We start from the raw sequence: 18,978 nt of genomic DNA on the forward strand, positions 1-18,978 counted from the left end.
GGCATAGTCCTTTACCAGGAATTCAAAATCTTTCCAGTAGTGTAATTATTTTATGGTTTTTTATTAATAGTGTGATTTATATCTATCATTTATTGAGCACCTACTCATGCCAACACTGTACTAAGCATTTGCATAAAGCTATTTTATTTAATTCTCACAAAAACCTTAGGGGGCAGGTATTTTCTATATTTTACAGGGTAGGAATCTTACTTACAGAAGTGATTTGCCCAAGATCTTTCAGCTGTAAATAGCTGGGGTTTGAATCCTGTGCTGTCTGAGGTATTTCTTCACTACTTCATAAGAGATGCAGAAATACCTACAGTATTATTTATGCTCTTTACATCACTGTTAATTATTGTTCTTGGCATTACAAAATAAGTTTTTGTACCAGGATGATTTTAATTTAATCTGGTGTTTTCAGTACTGTTATATTTAGAGTAAACCATTAATTTCTTTTTTAAGTTTTTTCTGGTTTATTCCCCACCCCCAAAAGTTCTGATATTAAAATTTTTAAAATATTTTCATTATAAAAAATTTCAAACATATACAGCTATAGAGAGAATAATATGATAAACTCCATGTACCCAACACCCAGGTTCCATAGTTATCAACTCAGTCAGTACTGTCTTATTTGTACCCCCTCTTCCCGTTGAATTGTTTTGAGGTAATCCTAGGCATTATATTTTTTAACCCATAAATATTTCAATAAAGCATTGAAATTTTAAACTAGATCCAAATTGGTCTTGTCAAACTTAGACTTCTTCAAAGCAGGTAAATATGTTGACAACAGAGTGACAGAGCTGCCACTTGCTTGCTAGATGCCACTTCTGTTTTCTTTTTTGGTATACAATGTATGCTTCAGGAAGTGAGTATTTCCCTGAGACTCAGATCTGCTGAGTTTGACTTGAGAAAAGTTATTTAACTTTTTTGGCCTTGAGTTTTTAAATCTGAATAATTAGTAAACTAGATTTAATGATTCGTATAACTTTTGTATTCTGGTCCTGTAAGTATTCCTTATTCACAGTCCCTTTAAAATTTATTTATTTCCCCTTTAGCTCCAGAGCCTTCTTTGAATTCCTTTTGTTATTTGATACTGCATAATTTATCAGTTATATTCCCTTATTTGCACATGTCATTCTTTTTCTCAAGAAAATTATAAACACAGCTTGGTGTAGTGGCTCATGCCTATAATCCCAGCACTTTGGAAGATCGAGGTGGGTGGATTGCTTGAGCCCAGGAGTTTGATACCAGCCTAGGCAATATGGCAAAACTTCACCTCTACTAAAAATACAAAAAATTGTCTGGGCATAGTGGCGCATGCCTATAGTCCCAGCTACTTGGGAAGCTGAGCTGGGAAAATCACCTGAGCCTGGGAAGTCGAGGCTGCAGTGAGCTGGGATCACCCCACTGCACGTTAGCCTGGGCGGTAGGAATGAGACTCTGTCTCAAAAGAAAAAAGAAAATTATAAACTTCTTTAGGATATGGACTGTGACCTCTGTGTGTATCTATGTATTTGTTTTCTCTTACTTTTTTTTTTCTTGGAGCACCCCATACCATTTAGTAGCATACTATAAATGTTAGTTAATTGGTTTTGATAGTATTAGTCAAATGTTCCATATGAGCACTTAAAGGACAAAGTGAAAAGAGAAAGCATGCCATTTTCTATTGTAAAAATACCATTTGTTGCTTATTACAGTTTTTTACATTAGTTATTGAAAGAGTGTAATTGTTTGCTATGAAGTCCTCTGAATTCTATAATAGTTCCTTTATAGTAGTTACAAGCTTGTAAATTTAAGCTTCTTACTAATTGGCTTTATTTATTTATTTTTTTTTAACCAGTTCTCAGAGAGTGTGAGTGGTACAAAATTTGAAGAAGATCATCTTTCCCATTATTCTCCCTGGTCTTGTGGCACCATAGGCTCCTGTATAAATGCCATTGATTCAGAGCCCAAAGATGTAATTGCTAATTCAAATGCTGTGTTAATGGTATGATTTTGCTGGGGTTGCAGGGGTTGGAGGTGAGAGATGATGCATGTTCACTCACGTTGTAGAATGAATGTTTTCTATTCATTCGTTCATATTGTTGCCTTATAACTCATTAGTAGCAGCAGGGTTATATTTAGGTAAGTCTGAAATAAATTATATTTAATGTTTAGATTATTTGAACATTGGTGGTTTAATGGTAGTTTGTTGGATTATCATTGAGTCTAGAGCTAGTTTTAAATTAACCAAAAAACCTAGTTACATGTCTTTTGATAGCGTATATTTACTAGCTGAAGTAATAGCCAACAGTCCTTTTGTTGATTTTCTTTGGTTTACACAGGACCTGGACAGTGGCGATGTTAAGAGAAGAGTACATTTATTTGAAACTCAGAGAAGGACAAAAGAAGAAGATCCAATAATTCCCTTTAGTGATGGACCCATCATCTCAAAATGGGGTGCAATTTCCAGATCTTCCCGTACAGGTTACCATACCACAGATCCTGTCCAGGCCACTGCTTCCCAAGGAAGTGCGACTAAGCCCATCAGTGTATCAGGTAATCTATTTAGATAATACCTAGCCTGATATGTTCTAAGCACTATGCTTTTTCTTTTTTTTTTTTTTTTTTTTTAATTGAGACAGAGTCTCACTCTGTTGCCCAGACTGGAGTGCAGTGGTGCGATCTCGGCTCACTGCAACCTGTGTCCTGGGTTCAAGTGATTCTCCTGCCTCAGCTCCAAAGTAGCTGGGATTACAGACGTGCACCACCACGCCTGGCTAATTTTTGTATTTTTAGTAGAGAGTATTTTGTATTTTAGTTTCGCCATGTTGGCCAGGCTGGTCTGGAACTCCTGGCCTCATGTGATCCACCTGCCTAAGCCTCCCAAAGTGCTGAAATTACAGGTGTGAGCCACTGTGCCCGTCCTAAGCACTATGCTTTTTAATCCCCAGCTTGTGAGATGGAAAACATTTCCCTCCATTTAACAACCATGGGAAACTCAGAATTAGGTGGTTTAACCAGCATCATATGGCTAGTGGGATAAAGTACAGATCTATTTTGAGAAGTATACATTCATATCAGTACACTAATTTGTCACTTTTTTGACCATTGTTTCATTCTACATGTCTGTAGATTATGTCCCTTATGTCAATGCTGTTGATTCAAGGTGGAGTTCATATGGCAACGAGGCCACATCATCAGCACACTATATTGAAAGGTAACGTTTTTCTTAATTCTATAGGATTCTCCATTCTCAGACTTGTATGTATCTTAAGAGTACACATCCTACCCCCAGTTCATGAAATGTGCTTTGCTTGTCTGAGCTATGTAACAAATTTCTGAAAAATATTTGCATTTAAATTTGGAATGACTGAAGTTTTCAGGGTTGATCTGTCACATAAAACATATGGTTATTACTGCTTTTGTTGCTTCATTGACTTAACTTTTATTACAGTAAACATATTTCTCTTTAAAGGGACAGATTCATTGTTACTGATTTATCTGGTCATAGAAAGCATTCCAGTACTGGGGACCTTTTGAGCCTTGAACTTCAGCAGGTAGGCTCTGTAACTTAGCTATGAATTTTTAAAAAATAGAATGCCAGTTGAAAGCTATGGTTGGAAGCTAACTTTACTTTTCTTTCCTCCTCATATAGGCCAAGAGCAACTCATTACTTCTTCAGAGAGAGGCCAATGCTTTGGCCATGCAACAGAAGTGGAATTCCCTGGATGAAGGCCGTCACCTTACCTTAAACCTTTTAAGCAAGGAAATTGAACTAAGAAATGGAGAGGTAAAGAAACTGAATCTTTCGGCTTCATGCTTAATGTATTTGTTTTCTGCTGCTGCATCTTGGTTATACCATTACTGAGTGTATTTTGGTGTGCCTATATCTCTGATAGATGATCGATTGCTTTTAAAACTCATAATAGAAATAAAATTGTAGTCCTAGATTTCTTAAATAATTATTTAACTAGATCATTGAAAATTTTTTTTTTTTTTTTTGGAGATGGAATCTTGCACTATTGCCTGGAGTGTAGTGGCACAATCTCGGTTCACTGCAGCCTCTGGCTCTCAGGTTCAAGTGATTCTCCTGCCTCCCGAGTAGCTGAGATTACAGGCACCCACCACCATGCCCAGCTAATTTTTCTATTTTTAGTAGAGACAGGGTTTCACCATGTTGCTGGTGAACTCCTGACCTCAAGTGATCTGCTTGCCTCACCTTCCCAAAGTGCTAGGATTACAGGTGTGAGCCACCGTATCTGGCTGATTATTGGGATTTTTTATTTTAATTTAAAAGGGAAGCCCCAGGTTCCACAGGTATAAAATCAGTATTTTTCTTAGTTACAGAGTGATTATACAGAAGATTCAACAGATACTAAACCTGATAGGGATATCGAGTTAGAGCTTTCAGCACTTGATACTGATGAACCTGATGGACAAAGTGAACCAATTGAAGTAAGTGCCACAATTAGATAATTGAGAGGCTTTGTTCAATTGAAAATTTAAAAGTATAAAATACTTTGATACTGAAGGATTGACATTTTATTTTCTTAGGAGATCCTGGACATACAGCTTGGTATCAGTTCTCAAAATGATCAGTTGCTAAATGGAACGGCAGTGGAAAATGGGCATCCAGTGCAGCAGCACCAAAAGGAGCCACCAAAGCAGAAGAAACAGAGTTTAGGTGAAGACCATGTGATTCTGTGAGTGTTAGACAGAAAATTCATAAACAGTGGGCATAGGACATAATAAAGAGAAAAAAATGTTAAATTCATTTTTGGTTTTATGCTGTAAGGGGAAGACCTTTTGTGGGCAATGATTTGGTCAGTCTGAATTTTGAGGGGAGAAAAAGTAAAATTGAACTAACAAAGCAGTCCATTTTGGTAGCCTGAAACTTGCTTTTTGTTGAGATAAAGTTGTTTTTTTTTTTTTTTTTTTTTTTTTTGAGACGGAGTCTCGCTGTATCACCAGGCTGGAGTGCAGTGGCGCGATCTCAGCTCACTGCAAGCTCCGCCTCCCAGGTTCACGCCATTCTCCTGCCTCAGCCTCCGAGTAGCTGGGACTACAGGCGCCCGCCACCACGCCCGGCTAGTTTTTTGTATTTTTAGTAGAGACGGGGTTTCACCATGTTAGCCAGGATGGTCTCGATCTCCTGACCTCGTGATCCACCCGCCTCGGCCTCCCAAAGTGCTGGGATTACAGGCTTGAGCCACCGCGCCCGGCCTGTTGAGATAAAGTTAATCTGTGTTCCAGCATCAGGTTATGCTTCTTTAATCTGGTTGCCAGATTTCTAGATTACAAAATGGAGAATGAAAACCTGGATTAATGGTTTCTCTTTTTGAAAATCATGTTAAGATTTTCTCAGCTAGGCCAGGCGCAGTGGCTCATGGCTGTAATCCCAGCACTTTGGGAGGCTGAGGTGGGTGGATCACAAGGTCAGGAGTTCAAGACCACCCTGGCCAACATAGTGAAACCCTGTCTCTACAAAAATACAAAAAAGCCAGGCATAGTGACAGGCACCTGTAGTCTCAGCTGCTTGGGAGGCTGAGGCAAGAGAATTGCTTGAACCCAGGAGGCGGAGGTTGCAGTGAGCCAAGATCGTGACACTGCACTCCAGCCTGGGCAACAGACTGAGACTCCATCTCAAAAAATATATATATATATAGTTTAAAGTCATACAAACTGTTAAGTTGAAGATTTAAGCCCATATTTTGGGCAGTAATTATTCCAAATGGCAGTATTATAGCCAAGAAAAAAATTATATATAAAATATTTTTATTATATAATTATATATAAAATATATATAATACATTTATAATATATATTATATATAAATATATATAAAAATATATATATATCTTTTTTTTTCTTGGATAATACTGCCATTTGGAATAATTACTGCCCAAAATATGGGCTTAAATCTTCAACTTAATAGTTTGTATGGCCTTAAACTAACTAGTATTTTAATTTTCATCATAACTTTTAGAAAATAGAACATTTCAGGCCAGGAGTAGTGGCTCACGCCTATAATCCCAGCACTCTGGGAGGCCAAGGCAGGCGGATCGTTTGAGGTCAGGAGTTCTAGACCAGCCACCGTGGTGAAACCCCGTCTCTACTAAAAATGCAAAATAGCTGAGTGTGGTGGTACACGCCTGTAATTCCAGCTAGTTGGGAGGCTGAGGCAGGAGAATTGCTTGAACCCAGGAGGCGGAAGTTGCAGTGAGCCAAGATCATGCCACGGCACTCCAGCCTGGGCAACAGAGGGAGACTGTCTGAAAAAAGGAAAATAGGACTTTTCAAGTTACTTCTGATACTTCTAGTGATAAAGACATCTCTTTGCTAGGGACTCCTAAAGTTTGATGTAGCTTTCCTTAAGTATGTATAGTTACCCTTAAAAGTTTTCACTTAAAGCTAACTTGTTTTTAATGTCATTTCTTTTTTCTCAGGGAGGAACAAAAAACAATTCTGCCGGTAACTTCTTGCTTTAGCCAGCCACTCCCAGTGTCTATTAGCAATGCAAGTTGCCTCCCCATCACCACGTCTGTCAGTGTTGGCAACCTCATTCTGAAAACTCATGTTATGTCTGAAGATAAAAACGACTTTTTAAAACCTGTTGCAAATGGGAAGATGGTTAACAGCTGAAAAGAGGTTCATCTTTCAAATTTGTGACCACACCATGGAAGCATTTACACTAGCTTTTTATATATATAATATATATTATATAATGTATATTTTTTTTAAAAAAAGATATTACTGGGGGCATCCATTTCCTGTGGACTCTTTGATACTTCAAGCCCTCTTGCATTAGCATTATGAAAAAAAAAAAAAGAAAATTTACTTTACTAGGGTAACATGTTCACTTTCCAGAAGTGATTGGAATTTGGACAACATTTAACTTAAGCTTCAAGCAGCTTTTTATGAGTTTGTAGCAATCCGGTGCAGTAACTGAGCCATTTCCTATTTTAAATGGCTTCTATAGAAAATTAACAACTCAGTTATTAAACTAGCAGGATCCTACAATGATACATCTAGTGAAAGTAGACTTAGTTAACTTATTTATTTCTATTTTATGTTTCACTGAGAGAAGTTTCCATCTCATTCCAGCTGCTTTATTTATCTTTTTCATGGAACTTTGCATGGATTTCTTTTTCTTTTTTTAATTTTGAAGAGTGGAGTTAGATGTTCTTACCATAGAATTTTACAGGGTTATATACAGCTTTCTTTACTGCATTATATGTAGGAGTGTGGTGCAGTGCTTTTATCTGTAGCATATAATTTTTTTTAATTTTCCATTTTTCAAGAGTAGTTTCTGCTTTGTTAATATTTATACACAGGCTACTTGTTGAAGTAATTAATTAAAAATATAACCAAGTGCCTAAGTCTTTCAGCTGATGTACTAGATATTAAATTCTCCTAAGTTATGCAGAATCGTTTTTACAATTTTGATAAATTATGCACTAATGTAATGGCAGTTTTTTAAAATGCAGATTTAAGCCTGTACATTATTGAATCTGATGACTTGGCAAAAGAATCAGGTGCTTTCAGCTTTCTTGAGAAAACCCTGTATGTAGCGTTTGCACTGACTAACAAGATGGTATTGCTGGGTTTTTAATTTAAACTAATTAATTTGGATGTTCATTGCATTATCTTGGTTAAATATTGTTTATTGTTACTTCATGTTGGGATTTAGTTTTTCTTGTTTTTTGACTGTTAGGTTGATAAGACTATGAACCATGTAATAGTAGAACATTGGCTAACATTTATTCATACTTAGAAACATGAATAATTTCTGCCTTGCTAAAATGTGACTGAAATGGTTTTGACTTGGCATCTGAAAGTATACAATGTGTTCAACAAGTCATGCCTCAGATTTGTGGGAGGTATTGTATCGAAACCTAAATTTCAGTTAACATTTGAAAAGAAAAGCTGGGCATTCCTTCCTGGTGATCTTTACCTATAGTTTATCTGTTTTTCTTTTGTTTCTTTAAGATTAGTTTGACTTTTATTATTATTTTTTTAATTAACTTCTGTGAAGTTGTTTACTCTGAAAATTGTACTGGAATATTTTAAGCCAAGCTGATCTTTCACCAGGTGTACTGTATGTAAGGGCTTTTCCTGCTAGCAAGATGCTTAAACAGGATCATGTTATTGGTCGTCTGAGCTATTTAGTTGTTTTACAAAACCACAGCATTGTATCAGATAAGATTTTGATAAAAAGTTTTGTGCACATTTCCAGGGGCGGGAGGGTTGACATTTCCCTGAAATTTCTTGATTAGAATGAGTAAATACTGGTGTTTGATACCTGTCTTAATGAACATGCTCATAAGGTGACTGATAAGTTGTAAATATACCTGAGAAACAAAGGGGTAGTTTTGATATTCTGGTGTCAGTATGGAAGATCTTACACATTTATTTAATACTCAAATGTATGAAGATGTTTGTTTGTAGCATAACAACAGCACAGTAGCCTTGACTTAGTTTCCTTTGGTTAGTACTGTACCTTTTTGCCATGGCCAGTGCTCCCCATCCCTATGAAGACATTTTATTTATTTCACTCTGTAACCTGAAATGAATAGGAACAAGGGTTTTAAACCATGTTACATTAACTTATTTCTGACATTATAAATTAGCCTAGAATATTACAGGAACATGATTGTTATATAATTTATATCAGAACCTTTCTATAAATATGTGCTTCTTACATTTGAAATGCTTCCAATGTACTTTATTTGCTGTTTGTAATTCCAAAAAGGATATGCAAACCAGTCTGTCTATTTCATGGATATTTAATAGTGAGATCTTCCATGTTGAAGGTAATGTATTTTTTTTTAAGATTTTAAAATTGCTATTTTGTTACAAAATAGAGACCTATTAACAGTTTGAGAGCTCCTTATGTGCCCTCAGGGAAAGAACCCTCTGTGCAACAGAACTACACAAAACATCTTCAGCACGTTCTGAGGGTGAATATATACTACATAAATTGATCTTGTGTATTTAACCTTATCTTTTTAATTTTAAAATTGAAATTTTGAAACTTGGTTGTGCTCTGCTGGAGGGGGTTGGGATAAACTGCTTAAATGTTTGCCTACTTGTCCAGTGAAATTACATTTGCATCAGTATATGTATATACCTGCCAACCTTATTGGTATGTCTCAGAGCGTTTATATTAAAGTAATGCTTGTCTTGCAGCAGGTGATCCCATAAAACAATAACTCCCTGTTCTTAAAAACTTACTCTCTTTTTCACTAACAACATAGGAATTGTTTCTGTGTTGAGATTATTCTGTGTTGCATCCATTCTGTGTAGTGGTCACCTTCTGTCTGTCATGGTGGGTTTAATGTGAAGTAAAACCATTGGTTCTCTGCCACTTTTGAAGAAAGGGCAGTTCATCTGATCCTTCTTCAGAATGGTACCTACTGATATCATCGAGGAAAATGTTACAAATCAGACCTAGAATATGACTTTTTACAATTGAGGCATTTCCTGTCATTTGGCCGCCTTACCAACAAGATGTGATGTACAAATTTGGAATCAAAGGATACAAAGCAACAAGAGAGGAAATGTGTAATGGGGGTAACAAAACTGCATATGTTACCTATTGTCTAATCAGAAAAAAAAAGTCTGAGGTCTGGAATGCAAGAAAGTTGTGGTTATTTTCTTTCATTTTTTGTTTTTGTTTTTTAATTTCTAAGTTCCATTCTGAAGTCCATGTGCCCCATTCAGTTACTGTGGTTGTAGCATCAGTTTTTTGTGGTTTCATTTCATTTTATGAATACAGAGGAAGTTACTTATATATTTTTTCTATTTGGTACCTGAACAAAGCAGATTCCCTTGCCTTTGCTGCCATGTCTTATGTTCAATGCCACGTGATAAACCAGTGTCATACATGAAAGTTGTGCATTGTAATTTTCAAAAAAAGGGAGTTCATTAGGCCAGTGGCACTGACTTTTCCCTCCCATCGTAGCTATTTATTCTAGTAAGAGGATAATAAAAGAAATTTCCTATGCAAGAACTGAAATTTTCCATTTGTATGGATCTAGTCACTTTCATTCAGATTTCAAGTTGAGGTTAAGTATATAAAGCATATCCCAATTTTATATGCTGCCTTGAGAAAATTACAGGATGCATAGCAATTTGTAGGTATTTCAAATGGGATCATTTAAACATTTGAAAAATTATTTTAAAAACCATCTAGCTTGCTTTTGGATTTTAGACATTAAAGCCTGTGTTGTCTTGTTAACAGGGGTGGAATTTATAACAACCAGATTCAGCATATGATTTCACCTTTGAATCTGAGTATTTCTTCCCTATCTTCTTTGAGTCATTTTCTGAGCAGACTGTCACCAGTATTGATAACTAAGCATTAAAGGGAAAAGTTGCATTGCAACTATGCATTGGTTTCCTGGAAGAACTTTTGTTTTAATGAATGAAGAGGCTTGATGGGATCACTTACTGTAACTCCTTCTACATAAGGACCCCTTCTGCAAGCAGAACACAAAAGAACATGCTCAAGGACTATCCCATTTTCTGGATAAATTGAATAAGTTTGCTAGTAACGTCTTTATACTGCGACCTCCTTGTATCCCTTTGCTGGCAAGGGAATACAAGGCGTCAAGGCCACAGATCAAAACACCCCACATTTGAGTGGAGTCTTATTTTTACTCCAAGAGCAGTTATTCTCCTTGAGTCTAAAATTGGCAGTTTTTCCTTTTTTTTAATAAAATTTTTAAAATATCCCCAAACCAGTGGAACACAGACACTGGCTGTACTTAGTACCAAAAGCCAAGGTCATTTGCACATATTCCATCAACCTGTCAAGAATTAGGCCTCACTTTATAACCCAAGGCATGGAAGTGCATGCATTCTCTTAGCTGGGCAAACAATTATACTGTAGTTGTGATACAACACATGTGGCTTTTATTTGTACTGCACATATCCACTGTACAGCCACTTGGGAGTATCGTGGTTAGCTTGCAGCAACTGCTGTCTGCATTTATACTGTTTATTGCATATTCTTTTCCCTGGAAGTGAAAGAGAAATGTTTTTCTTGTTGCATTGATTACATTTTATAAATTTGCTTAGCTGGAAAGTTTGGGAAAAGAGGCCTGTTTGTCAATTGTACAACCGATTGTGAAGCTCTAGTGTGAATATTTTTACGTCTGTATTAGACATTTTCTTTGCAAATCTATTGTTCGATTGAAATGTAAATGAAATTAAAGATGGTGTACACCCATCATGTAAAAAGCAGGCACCATCTCTAAGATGGATTTAATGCTCATTTTTAAGGCATATACTCAGCTTCTATTTAAAACTATAATTTAAAATAATTCTGTACAATGAAATGGGGAATATATATGGGAATAAATTCTATTCCATTTATTTCAATTTGAATTTCCAAATCGTAATGTTTCCCTTTGTGCTATAGGAATAGGATTAAATGGGGGAAGACTAGGATTTATAAGGCCTGTATATGGGGGGAGGGCAGAGATGGAACAATGAGGGTTGTGATGATAGTGAATAGCAAGGAGTGAATTCTGTGTGTTTTTGCTGTAGCACTGAAGTGAAGAGATATTAGCTTTGGCTGTTCACAAAATAGAGCATCATGATTTTCAGTGTTTGAGAGAAAATTGATGGAAAAAGTTTGCAGTACTTGACATGTATTTGCATGCACAAAATAAAATTATTTGTCCACCTTAAAAGTTGTTTGTTTAATGTCAATATTATATTAAGTTCATGGTATATTTTAGTTATCTAGATTTTCTTGGCATAGTTTTTGGCTTAACAGCTACCAGGCCACTCCTTGAGATTTAAATGATTACCTGCCTCATCTATATATCATACGGAAGGGTTTGAAAGAAATGAATAGACCCAAGGAGGTTGAGATATACCTTAATTCTATCAAGTCACTTCATTCAACACACAGCACTTTCTGTGTGGGAGATGAGGATGCAGGTAGTACTAAGTTTACTGTCTAGTGGGAAAAGCAGGACAGATACACAACTAATACAAAGTGATGTATCATAGAATTTTGAAGACAGTTCTGTGGACCTCAGCAGAGTGGCTTGGTCTAGACACCATTTTTATTGGGCCTCAAGTGGTTTTATTCATTCATTCAGCTGGTATATTTTAAACCCCTGTCTGCGCTGTTCGGTAAGGTTAAAGGTCCGTGAAACATGAGTTTCTTCTCTAGAAACAGTATGGAAAATCAGAAGACAAATTAGAATAATTCAGTGAACTATTCTTCTGATGTAGGGTGTAGGGAAACTCCAAAAGGAAATTAAGGGGTTAGTGGCAGTGGTGAGCAAAAGGAAGTACTTCTCTGTAAAATGACCTCCGGCTGTACTTTTAGCTACATGACATCGCACCAAGCAGAGATAAGTAGAGGAAGTACCCTGAGTTCCAACTCCACCTTCACAACAACCCACTCAATCTTGAATGATCATTCCTTGAAGTACTATCTTGGATAGAAAAGAGGAAAAAACAGGCTGGGCGAGGTGGTTCACACCTGTAATCCTAGCATTTTGGGAGGCCGAGGCGGCCGGATCACAAGGTCAGGAGATCGAGACCATCCTGGCTAACACGGTGAAACCTTGTCTATACTAAAAGTACAAAAAATTAGCCGAGCGTGGTGGCGGGTGCCTGTAGTCCCAGCTACTCGGGAGGCTGAGGCAGGAGAATGGCATGAACCTGTGAGGCAGAGCTTGCAGTGAGCCGAGATCGTGCCGTTGCACTCCAGCCTGGGCGACAGAGCGAGACTCAGTCTCAAAAAAAAAGGAAAAAAAACTACCGTCCTTTACTTTAGATGTTACAGCCCGTATCTTATGTTTGAGATGTTATATAACTTGCCCAGATGTTATAACTACAAAGTAGTAGAATCAGAATTCTGATTTGTCTGCCTCTTTTCTGCCTCTTTTCTACCTCCCAAGGAGGTGGTGGTGGTGATGGTGATCGGAACTTATATTGACCATAAGTGTTACAATGGAAGAGGTGTTTAAGGAATGGTGCTTCAGTGACTAATATAAATAGCCAACTCTTAGAGCACTTAGTATGTTCCAGGAACGGTTGTAAGTGCAATAATAATATCATGACTTAGGACCATAAAACTGAGGCAGAGATCATAGAGATTTTGCTCAATGTCACAGAAGAGGTAGGTAGGGACTTCCATGAAGGACAGCAAATACCATTCTAAAGAGACAATTTATATAATCTAAACAACTTGGGATTTTAGAAAGATCCCTTTAGCCATGGGGTGAAAAGTAAAGCTGGAGATAGACCAGCAGGGAAGCCAGGTCAGCAATCTAGGTAAGAAGTGTTGAGAGCATGGCCAAGCTGGGATGGAGGAAAAGAGATGGATTTAAAAAGTAAGAGACAGCAATTGACAGGATTTGTAGTGTAGGAAGTCTATTGGACATCTACCCAATCAATATAGGGGATTAAATTTGGCTTAAAATCCCAGACCCCATTGCTGAGAACAGTCCAATATTTGTAAAACGTGTAATCTTGTATACATCCTAAAGTATGTGACAACAGAGATCAGGAAGGAGGAAGAGGGTGAAAAACCATGGATGGGTGGTAAGGGAGAGGAAACTTAAGGAAATGAAATTCCAGGGAGATTTTATTTCCTTTATAATATCTGTTGAAATAATTATCATGCACATTAACAACGTTTCCCAGAAACCCATGGAGTATCTTCATGATTAGATCTTTCACTTCAGGTCTTTATTCAAAAGGCAGATCCAGTGAGAATCAGATGGAGGGTGCTATTTAAAATAGGTATTTAGGGCCGGCCATTGGTGGCTCACACCTGTAATCACAGCACTTTGGGAAGCCAAGGCGGGCAGATCACTTCAGGTCAGGAGTTAGAGCCAGCCTGGCCAACATGATGAAACCCCGCCTCTACTAAAAATACAAAAAAATTAGCCAAGCATGGTGGCATGCACCTGTAGTTCCAGGAACTCAGGAGGGTGAGGCAAGAGAATCACTGGAACCTGAAATTTGGAGGTTGCAGTGAGCCAAGATTGTGCCACTGCACTCCAGCCTGGGTGACAGTGAGACTCCTTCTCAAATTAATTAATTAAATAGATATTTAAATTCCAAGATTTTGGATAATATCAATTGAAGTTTTTTTAAAAAGTTTTATATTTTGAAATAATTGTAGATTCACAAGAAGTGCAAAAAAATTGTACAGAGGACCATATAGCTTCACACACTTTCTCCAATGGTAAAATGTTATATAACTATAGTATGTGTGTGTGTGTGTATATATATATATATATATCTTTTCTTTTCTTTTCTTTTCTTTTTTTTTTTTTGAGACAGGGTTTCGCTGTCACTCAGGCTGGAGTGCAGCAGTGGTGTGATCTGCAACTTTCGCCTTCCGGGCTTAGGTGATCCTCCCACCTCAGCCTCCTAAGTAGCTGGGACTACAGGTGCACATAACCTTGCCTGGTTAGTTTTTGTAGAGATGGGGTTTTGCCATGTTGTCCAGGCTGGTCCCAAACTCCTCAACCCAAGGGTTCTACCCACCTCAGCCTCCCAAAGTGCTAGGATTACAACCATGAGCCACCCAAGCCCAGCCCCTAATTATAATATTAAAACCAGGAACTTGACATTCCTACAATCCAGAGCTTATTTAGATTTCACCAGTTTCCCATGCACTCATTTGCATGCATGTGCATGTTCGTGTGTGTGTAAGTTCTATGTAGTTTTCACATGTAGATTTGTGGAACCACCACTACTATCAAGATAAGAACTGTTTCATCTCAGTGATCCCTCATGCTACCCCTTTATATCACATCCATTTTCCTTGCTTATCCCTATTCTCCCATCCCTAAACTCTGGCAACCACTAATCTCTTCTCCATCTTCATAATTTTGTCATTTCGGGAATGTTATATTACTGGAATTATACCATATGTAACCTCGAGATTGGCTTTTTTTTCACTCATCATAATTCCCTTGAAATTAATCTAAGTGGTTGCATGTATTAATAGTTTTTTCTTTATGTTGCTGGGTAATATGCCATGGTACATCCGTAGTACCATGGTATACTACATGGTATACTATACAGCATGGTAATGGTGTCTTTAGCCATTAACCCATTGAAGGGCATTTGGAATGTTTCAAATTTTTGGCTATTACAAATAAAGCTGCTATGAACATTTGTATGCACGTTTCTGTGTGGACGTTAAGTTTTTATTTCTGAAGGTTTTTTTTTTTTAAAAAATAGTGAATGAATTGGTATACTTTGTCTACCTCTGAAGGTAATCAATAAATTAGACTATAAGGTCTTAATTTGGAAATGGACAAATTCCTTAAAAATACAGTTTACCAAACTGGATACAAGATGAAAATAAAAATTGGAGTAACTCTTGTATTAATTATCTATTGGTATAACAAATTACCCTAAAACTTAGGGGCTTACCACAAAATTTATCACTTCAGTTTCTGTAGGTCAGAAATCTGGATATGACTTAAATAGGTGCTCTGCTTCAGGGTCTCTCACAGGCTGTAATCTAGGTGTTGGCTGGCACTCCAGTCATCTCACAGCCCAACTGGGGAAGGATCTGCTTCCAAGCTTACTCACGAGATTGTTGGCAGGATTCATTCAGTTCTTTATGCCCCTTGGAATGAGGGCATCAGTTTTTTGCTGGCTGGAGGCTGGAGGCTACTGATAGTGGTTTGGATGTTTGCCCCCTCCAAATCTCATGTTGAAATGTGACCTCATGTTGGAGGTGGGGCCTGGTGGGATGTATTGGATCATGGGGGCAGATCCCTCAAGAATGGCTTAGCACCATCCCCTTGTTGATGAGTGAGTTCTCACTCAGTTCATGCTAGATCTGATTGTTTAAAAGAGTGTTGTACTTCTGCACACCACACACACCTTGGTCCTGCTCTTGCCATGTGATACACTGGCTCCCCTTCGCTTTCCACCATGAATGTAAGCCTTCTGAGGCTCTCAACAGAAACTAAGCAGATGTTGGTGTCATGCCTGTACAGCCTGCAGAACTGTGAACCAAATTAAACCTCTTTTCTTTATAAAGTACCCAGTCTCAGTTATTTCTTTGTAGCAACACAAGAACAGACTAATACAGAACACTGGTACTGAGGAGTGTGGCATTGCTATAAAGATACTTGAAAATGTGGAAGTGGCTTTGGAACTGGGTAACAGGCTGAGGTTGGAAGAGTTTGGAGAGCTCAGAAGAACACAGGAAGACAAGGGAAATTTTGGAACTTCTTAGAGACTTGTTAAGTGGTTGTGACCAAATTGCCGATAGAAATGTGGATAGTGAAGTCCAGGCTGATGAGGTCTCAGATGGAAATAAGGAAGTCATTGAAAGCTGGAGTAAAGGTTACCCCTGTTATGCCCTAGAAAAGACTTGGCTGCATGGTGTTCATATCCCAGGGATCTGTAGAAGTTTGAACTTAAGAGTGATGACTTAGGGTATCTGGTGGAAGAAATTTCTAAGCAGCAAAGCATTCAAGATGTAGCATGGTTGCTTCTAACAGCCTATGATGAGATGTGGGAGCAAAAGAATGACTTAAAGTTGGAACTTATATTTAAAAGGGAAGCTGAGTAGAAAAGTTTGGAAAATTTGCAGACTGTTCCCTGTGGAAGAGGAAGAATCCAAGCAGGCTGCAGAACTACCACGTGCTAGAGAAATGAGCATGACTAAAAGGGAGCCAAGTGCTACTAAGAAAATGGGAGAAAGACCTGTATTACATTTCAGAGATGTTTGAGGCAGCCCCTCCAGTCACAGCCCAGAGGCCAAGGAGGAATGAATGGTTTCTGTGGTGAGGCCAGGGTGCTGCTGCCCTGTGCACTACTGCCCTGCACAACCTCAGTGGGCTGCTCCAGCTCCAGTCTTGGCTCAAAGGGCCCCGGCTATGGTTCCATCTGCCACTTTGGAGAGTGCAAGTTGCCCAAAGCCTTGGTGGCTTCCAAGTGTTGTTAAGTCTGCAGGCACATGGAATGCAAGAGTGAACGAAGCTTGGAGCTTCTCCCTAGATTTCAGAGGATTTATGGAAAAGCCTAGGTGCCCAGGCAGAAACCTGCTGCAGGACAGAGTCCCCAAAGAAGATACCCACTAGGTCAATGCCAAGGGAAAATGTGAGGTTGGAGGCCCCACACAGAGTCACCATTGGGTCACTGTCTTGTGGAGCTGTGGGAAGTGACTGCCGCTCTCTAGACCCAAGAATAGTAGAGCTACCTGCAGCTTGCATCCTGAGCCTGGAAAAATCACAGGTGCCCAACTCCAGCTGGTAGGGGAGTAGCCAGAGGGGCTGCACCCTGCAAAGCCACAGGGGTGAAGCTGATCAAGGCCTTGGGAGTGCACATCTTGCACCAGTGTGTCCGGGATGCAAGACATGGAGTCAAGGATGTGCGTGTGTGTGTGTGTGTGTGTGTGTGTGTGTGTGTGTATTTTTTTGACCTCTGAACTTTTTGTTGCCTTCTCGCTCCCCAAAGAGTACCCTGCTTCTGCTGGCTTAATGTCTCAGAACTTTGGTGTTGTTGGTCTCAGACACCACTTCGCCATCCACAATCTGGGTGGTGGTCTTTTGGATGTTTTGCATGGAATTGCTGCTGTCCAGGGCATCACCAAGATTGAAGTCCTTGCCATCTTCCAGCAGGCGGCAGTAGGTGGCAATCTCAGCCTCCAGCTTGACCTTGATGTTCAGCAGGGCCTCGTACTTCTGGGCCTGGCACTGCCCTTATACCCTGTGCCAGCTCTGACTCCAGGTGCAGCAGGATCCTGTTGAGCTGCTTCATCTGCAGGGCATAGTGAGCCTCCACCTCCCTCAGGCTGTTCTCCAAACTGGCCTTCAGATTTCTGAGTCCAGGTTGCTCTCCAAGGACTGGACTATACATCTTAGCTCCGTGAGCGTCATCTCAGCAGCTCCGACCTTGGCAGACTGCGTCATGACCACTGTGGTGCTCTCCTCAATCTGCTGGGACCATTACTTGTCTAGCTCCTTTTAGTTCTTCTGAGCCAGTTCACTGTATTGGGCCCAGATGTCTGCCATGATCTTGGTGAGGTCCAGAGATTTGGGGGCATCCACCTCCATAGTCAACCCAGAGCTGCAACCTGGGCTTATAGGCCTTTTACTTTCTCTTTGTGGTTCTTCATGAAGAGCAGCTCCTTCTTGAGAGCCTCGATCTCTGTCTCCAGCTGCAGCTGAGTGACACTGGTGTTATCAGTGACCTTGTGGAGCCCATGGATGCCACTCTCCACAGACTGGTGCATGGCCAGCTCTGTTTCATACTTGACTCTAAAGTAAGCCGCAGCAAGACGGGCACTGTCGATCTGCAGAACGATGCTGGCATTGTCCACAGTATTTGTGAAGATCTCAGCCCTCAGGCCCTCGATGGTCTTGAAGTAATGGCCCCGGTCTGTGGCCTGAGGTCCCTTCTTCTCCAGGTGCTCTCAGATTTTGCTCTCCAGCCTCTGGTTCTCAGTCTCCAGGCTCCTCACTCTGTCCAGGTAGGGGGCCAGGTGGTCATTCAGCTTTGCATGGTCTCCTTCTCGTTCTGGATGCTTCCCATTCCTGCCAGACCCCTGGCCATCCCTGTGGCCAGGACCCCAGACCCCAAGCCACCCCAGAAGGGGTGAAGCAGGACATACATGGAGATCCAGAAACCAGAGCCACCAGCACCTGCATAGATGTTGGCCTCTCTGCTGACTGGCCAGACACCGAAGCTGGGCAGCTGGACAGAGCCCAGGGACTGGTGGTTGGTGGGGAAGGTGGAGCGAGTGGTGAAGCTCATGCTGTCTGGGGAGGAAAGCGAGAGGACAGGAGTCAGTCTTTGTGGACTCTATGTGTGTTTTAGACAGGGTCTCATTCTGTTGCCCAGGGCAGTGGCGCAATCATGGCTCACTGCAGCCTTGACCTCTGGGGCTAAACTGATCCTCCAACCTCAGCCTCCTGGGTAGCTGGGACTACAAGGTGCACACCACCATGCCTGGATAATATATTTTTTAAATTTTTTGTAGAGACA

At 39.6% G+C, this 18,978-nt stretch overlaps 2 protein-coding genes across 7 annotated transcripts in view; both read left to right on the forward strand.

Moving 5' to 3' along the window:
* Window positions 1–11,681, forward strand: part of RC3H2 (ring finger and CCCH-type domains 2) — a 57,198-nt gene extending 45,517 nt beyond the window's left edge. For 5 of the 6 annotated variants that reach the window (XM_050760646.1, XM_050760648.1, XM_050760650.1 and 2 more), the window contains 8 exons: window positions 1,841–1,987; window positions 2,325–2,538; window positions 3,115–3,199; window positions 3,458–3,539; window positions 3,638–3,772; window positions 4,324–4,437; window positions 4,537–4,685; window positions 6,429–11,681. In XM_050760646.1, the coding sequence (XP_050616603.1) occupies window positions 1,841–1,987; window positions 2,325–2,538; window positions 3,115–3,199; window positions 3,458–3,539; window positions 3,638–3,772; window positions 4,324–4,437; window positions 4,537–4,685; window positions 6,429–6,624 (1,122 nt within the window). In that variant the 3' untranslated portion in view covers window positions 6,625–11,681. The remainder of the gene's footprint in view (window positions 1–1,840; window positions 1,988–2,324; window positions 2,539–3,114; window positions 3,200–3,457; window positions 3,540–3,637; window positions 3,773–4,323; window positions 4,438–4,536; window positions 4,686–6,428) is intronic. The other variant, XM_050760649.1, reaches the window with a different exon arrangement.
* The window catches only part of PDCL (phosducin like), a 112,669-nt gene that overhangs the window by 75,718 nt on the left and 17,973 nt on the right, over window positions 1–18,978 (forward strand). The window lies entirely within an intron of this gene.

Source organism: Macaca thibetana, chromosome 15, assembly GCF_024542745.1.
Source record: "Macaca thibetana thibetana isolate TM-01 chromosome 15, ASM2454274v1, whole genome shotgun sequence".
In the NCBI taxonomy this organism is placed as follows: domain Eukaryota; kingdom Metazoa; phylum Chordata; class Mammalia; order Primates; family Cercopithecidae; genus Macaca; species Macaca thibetana.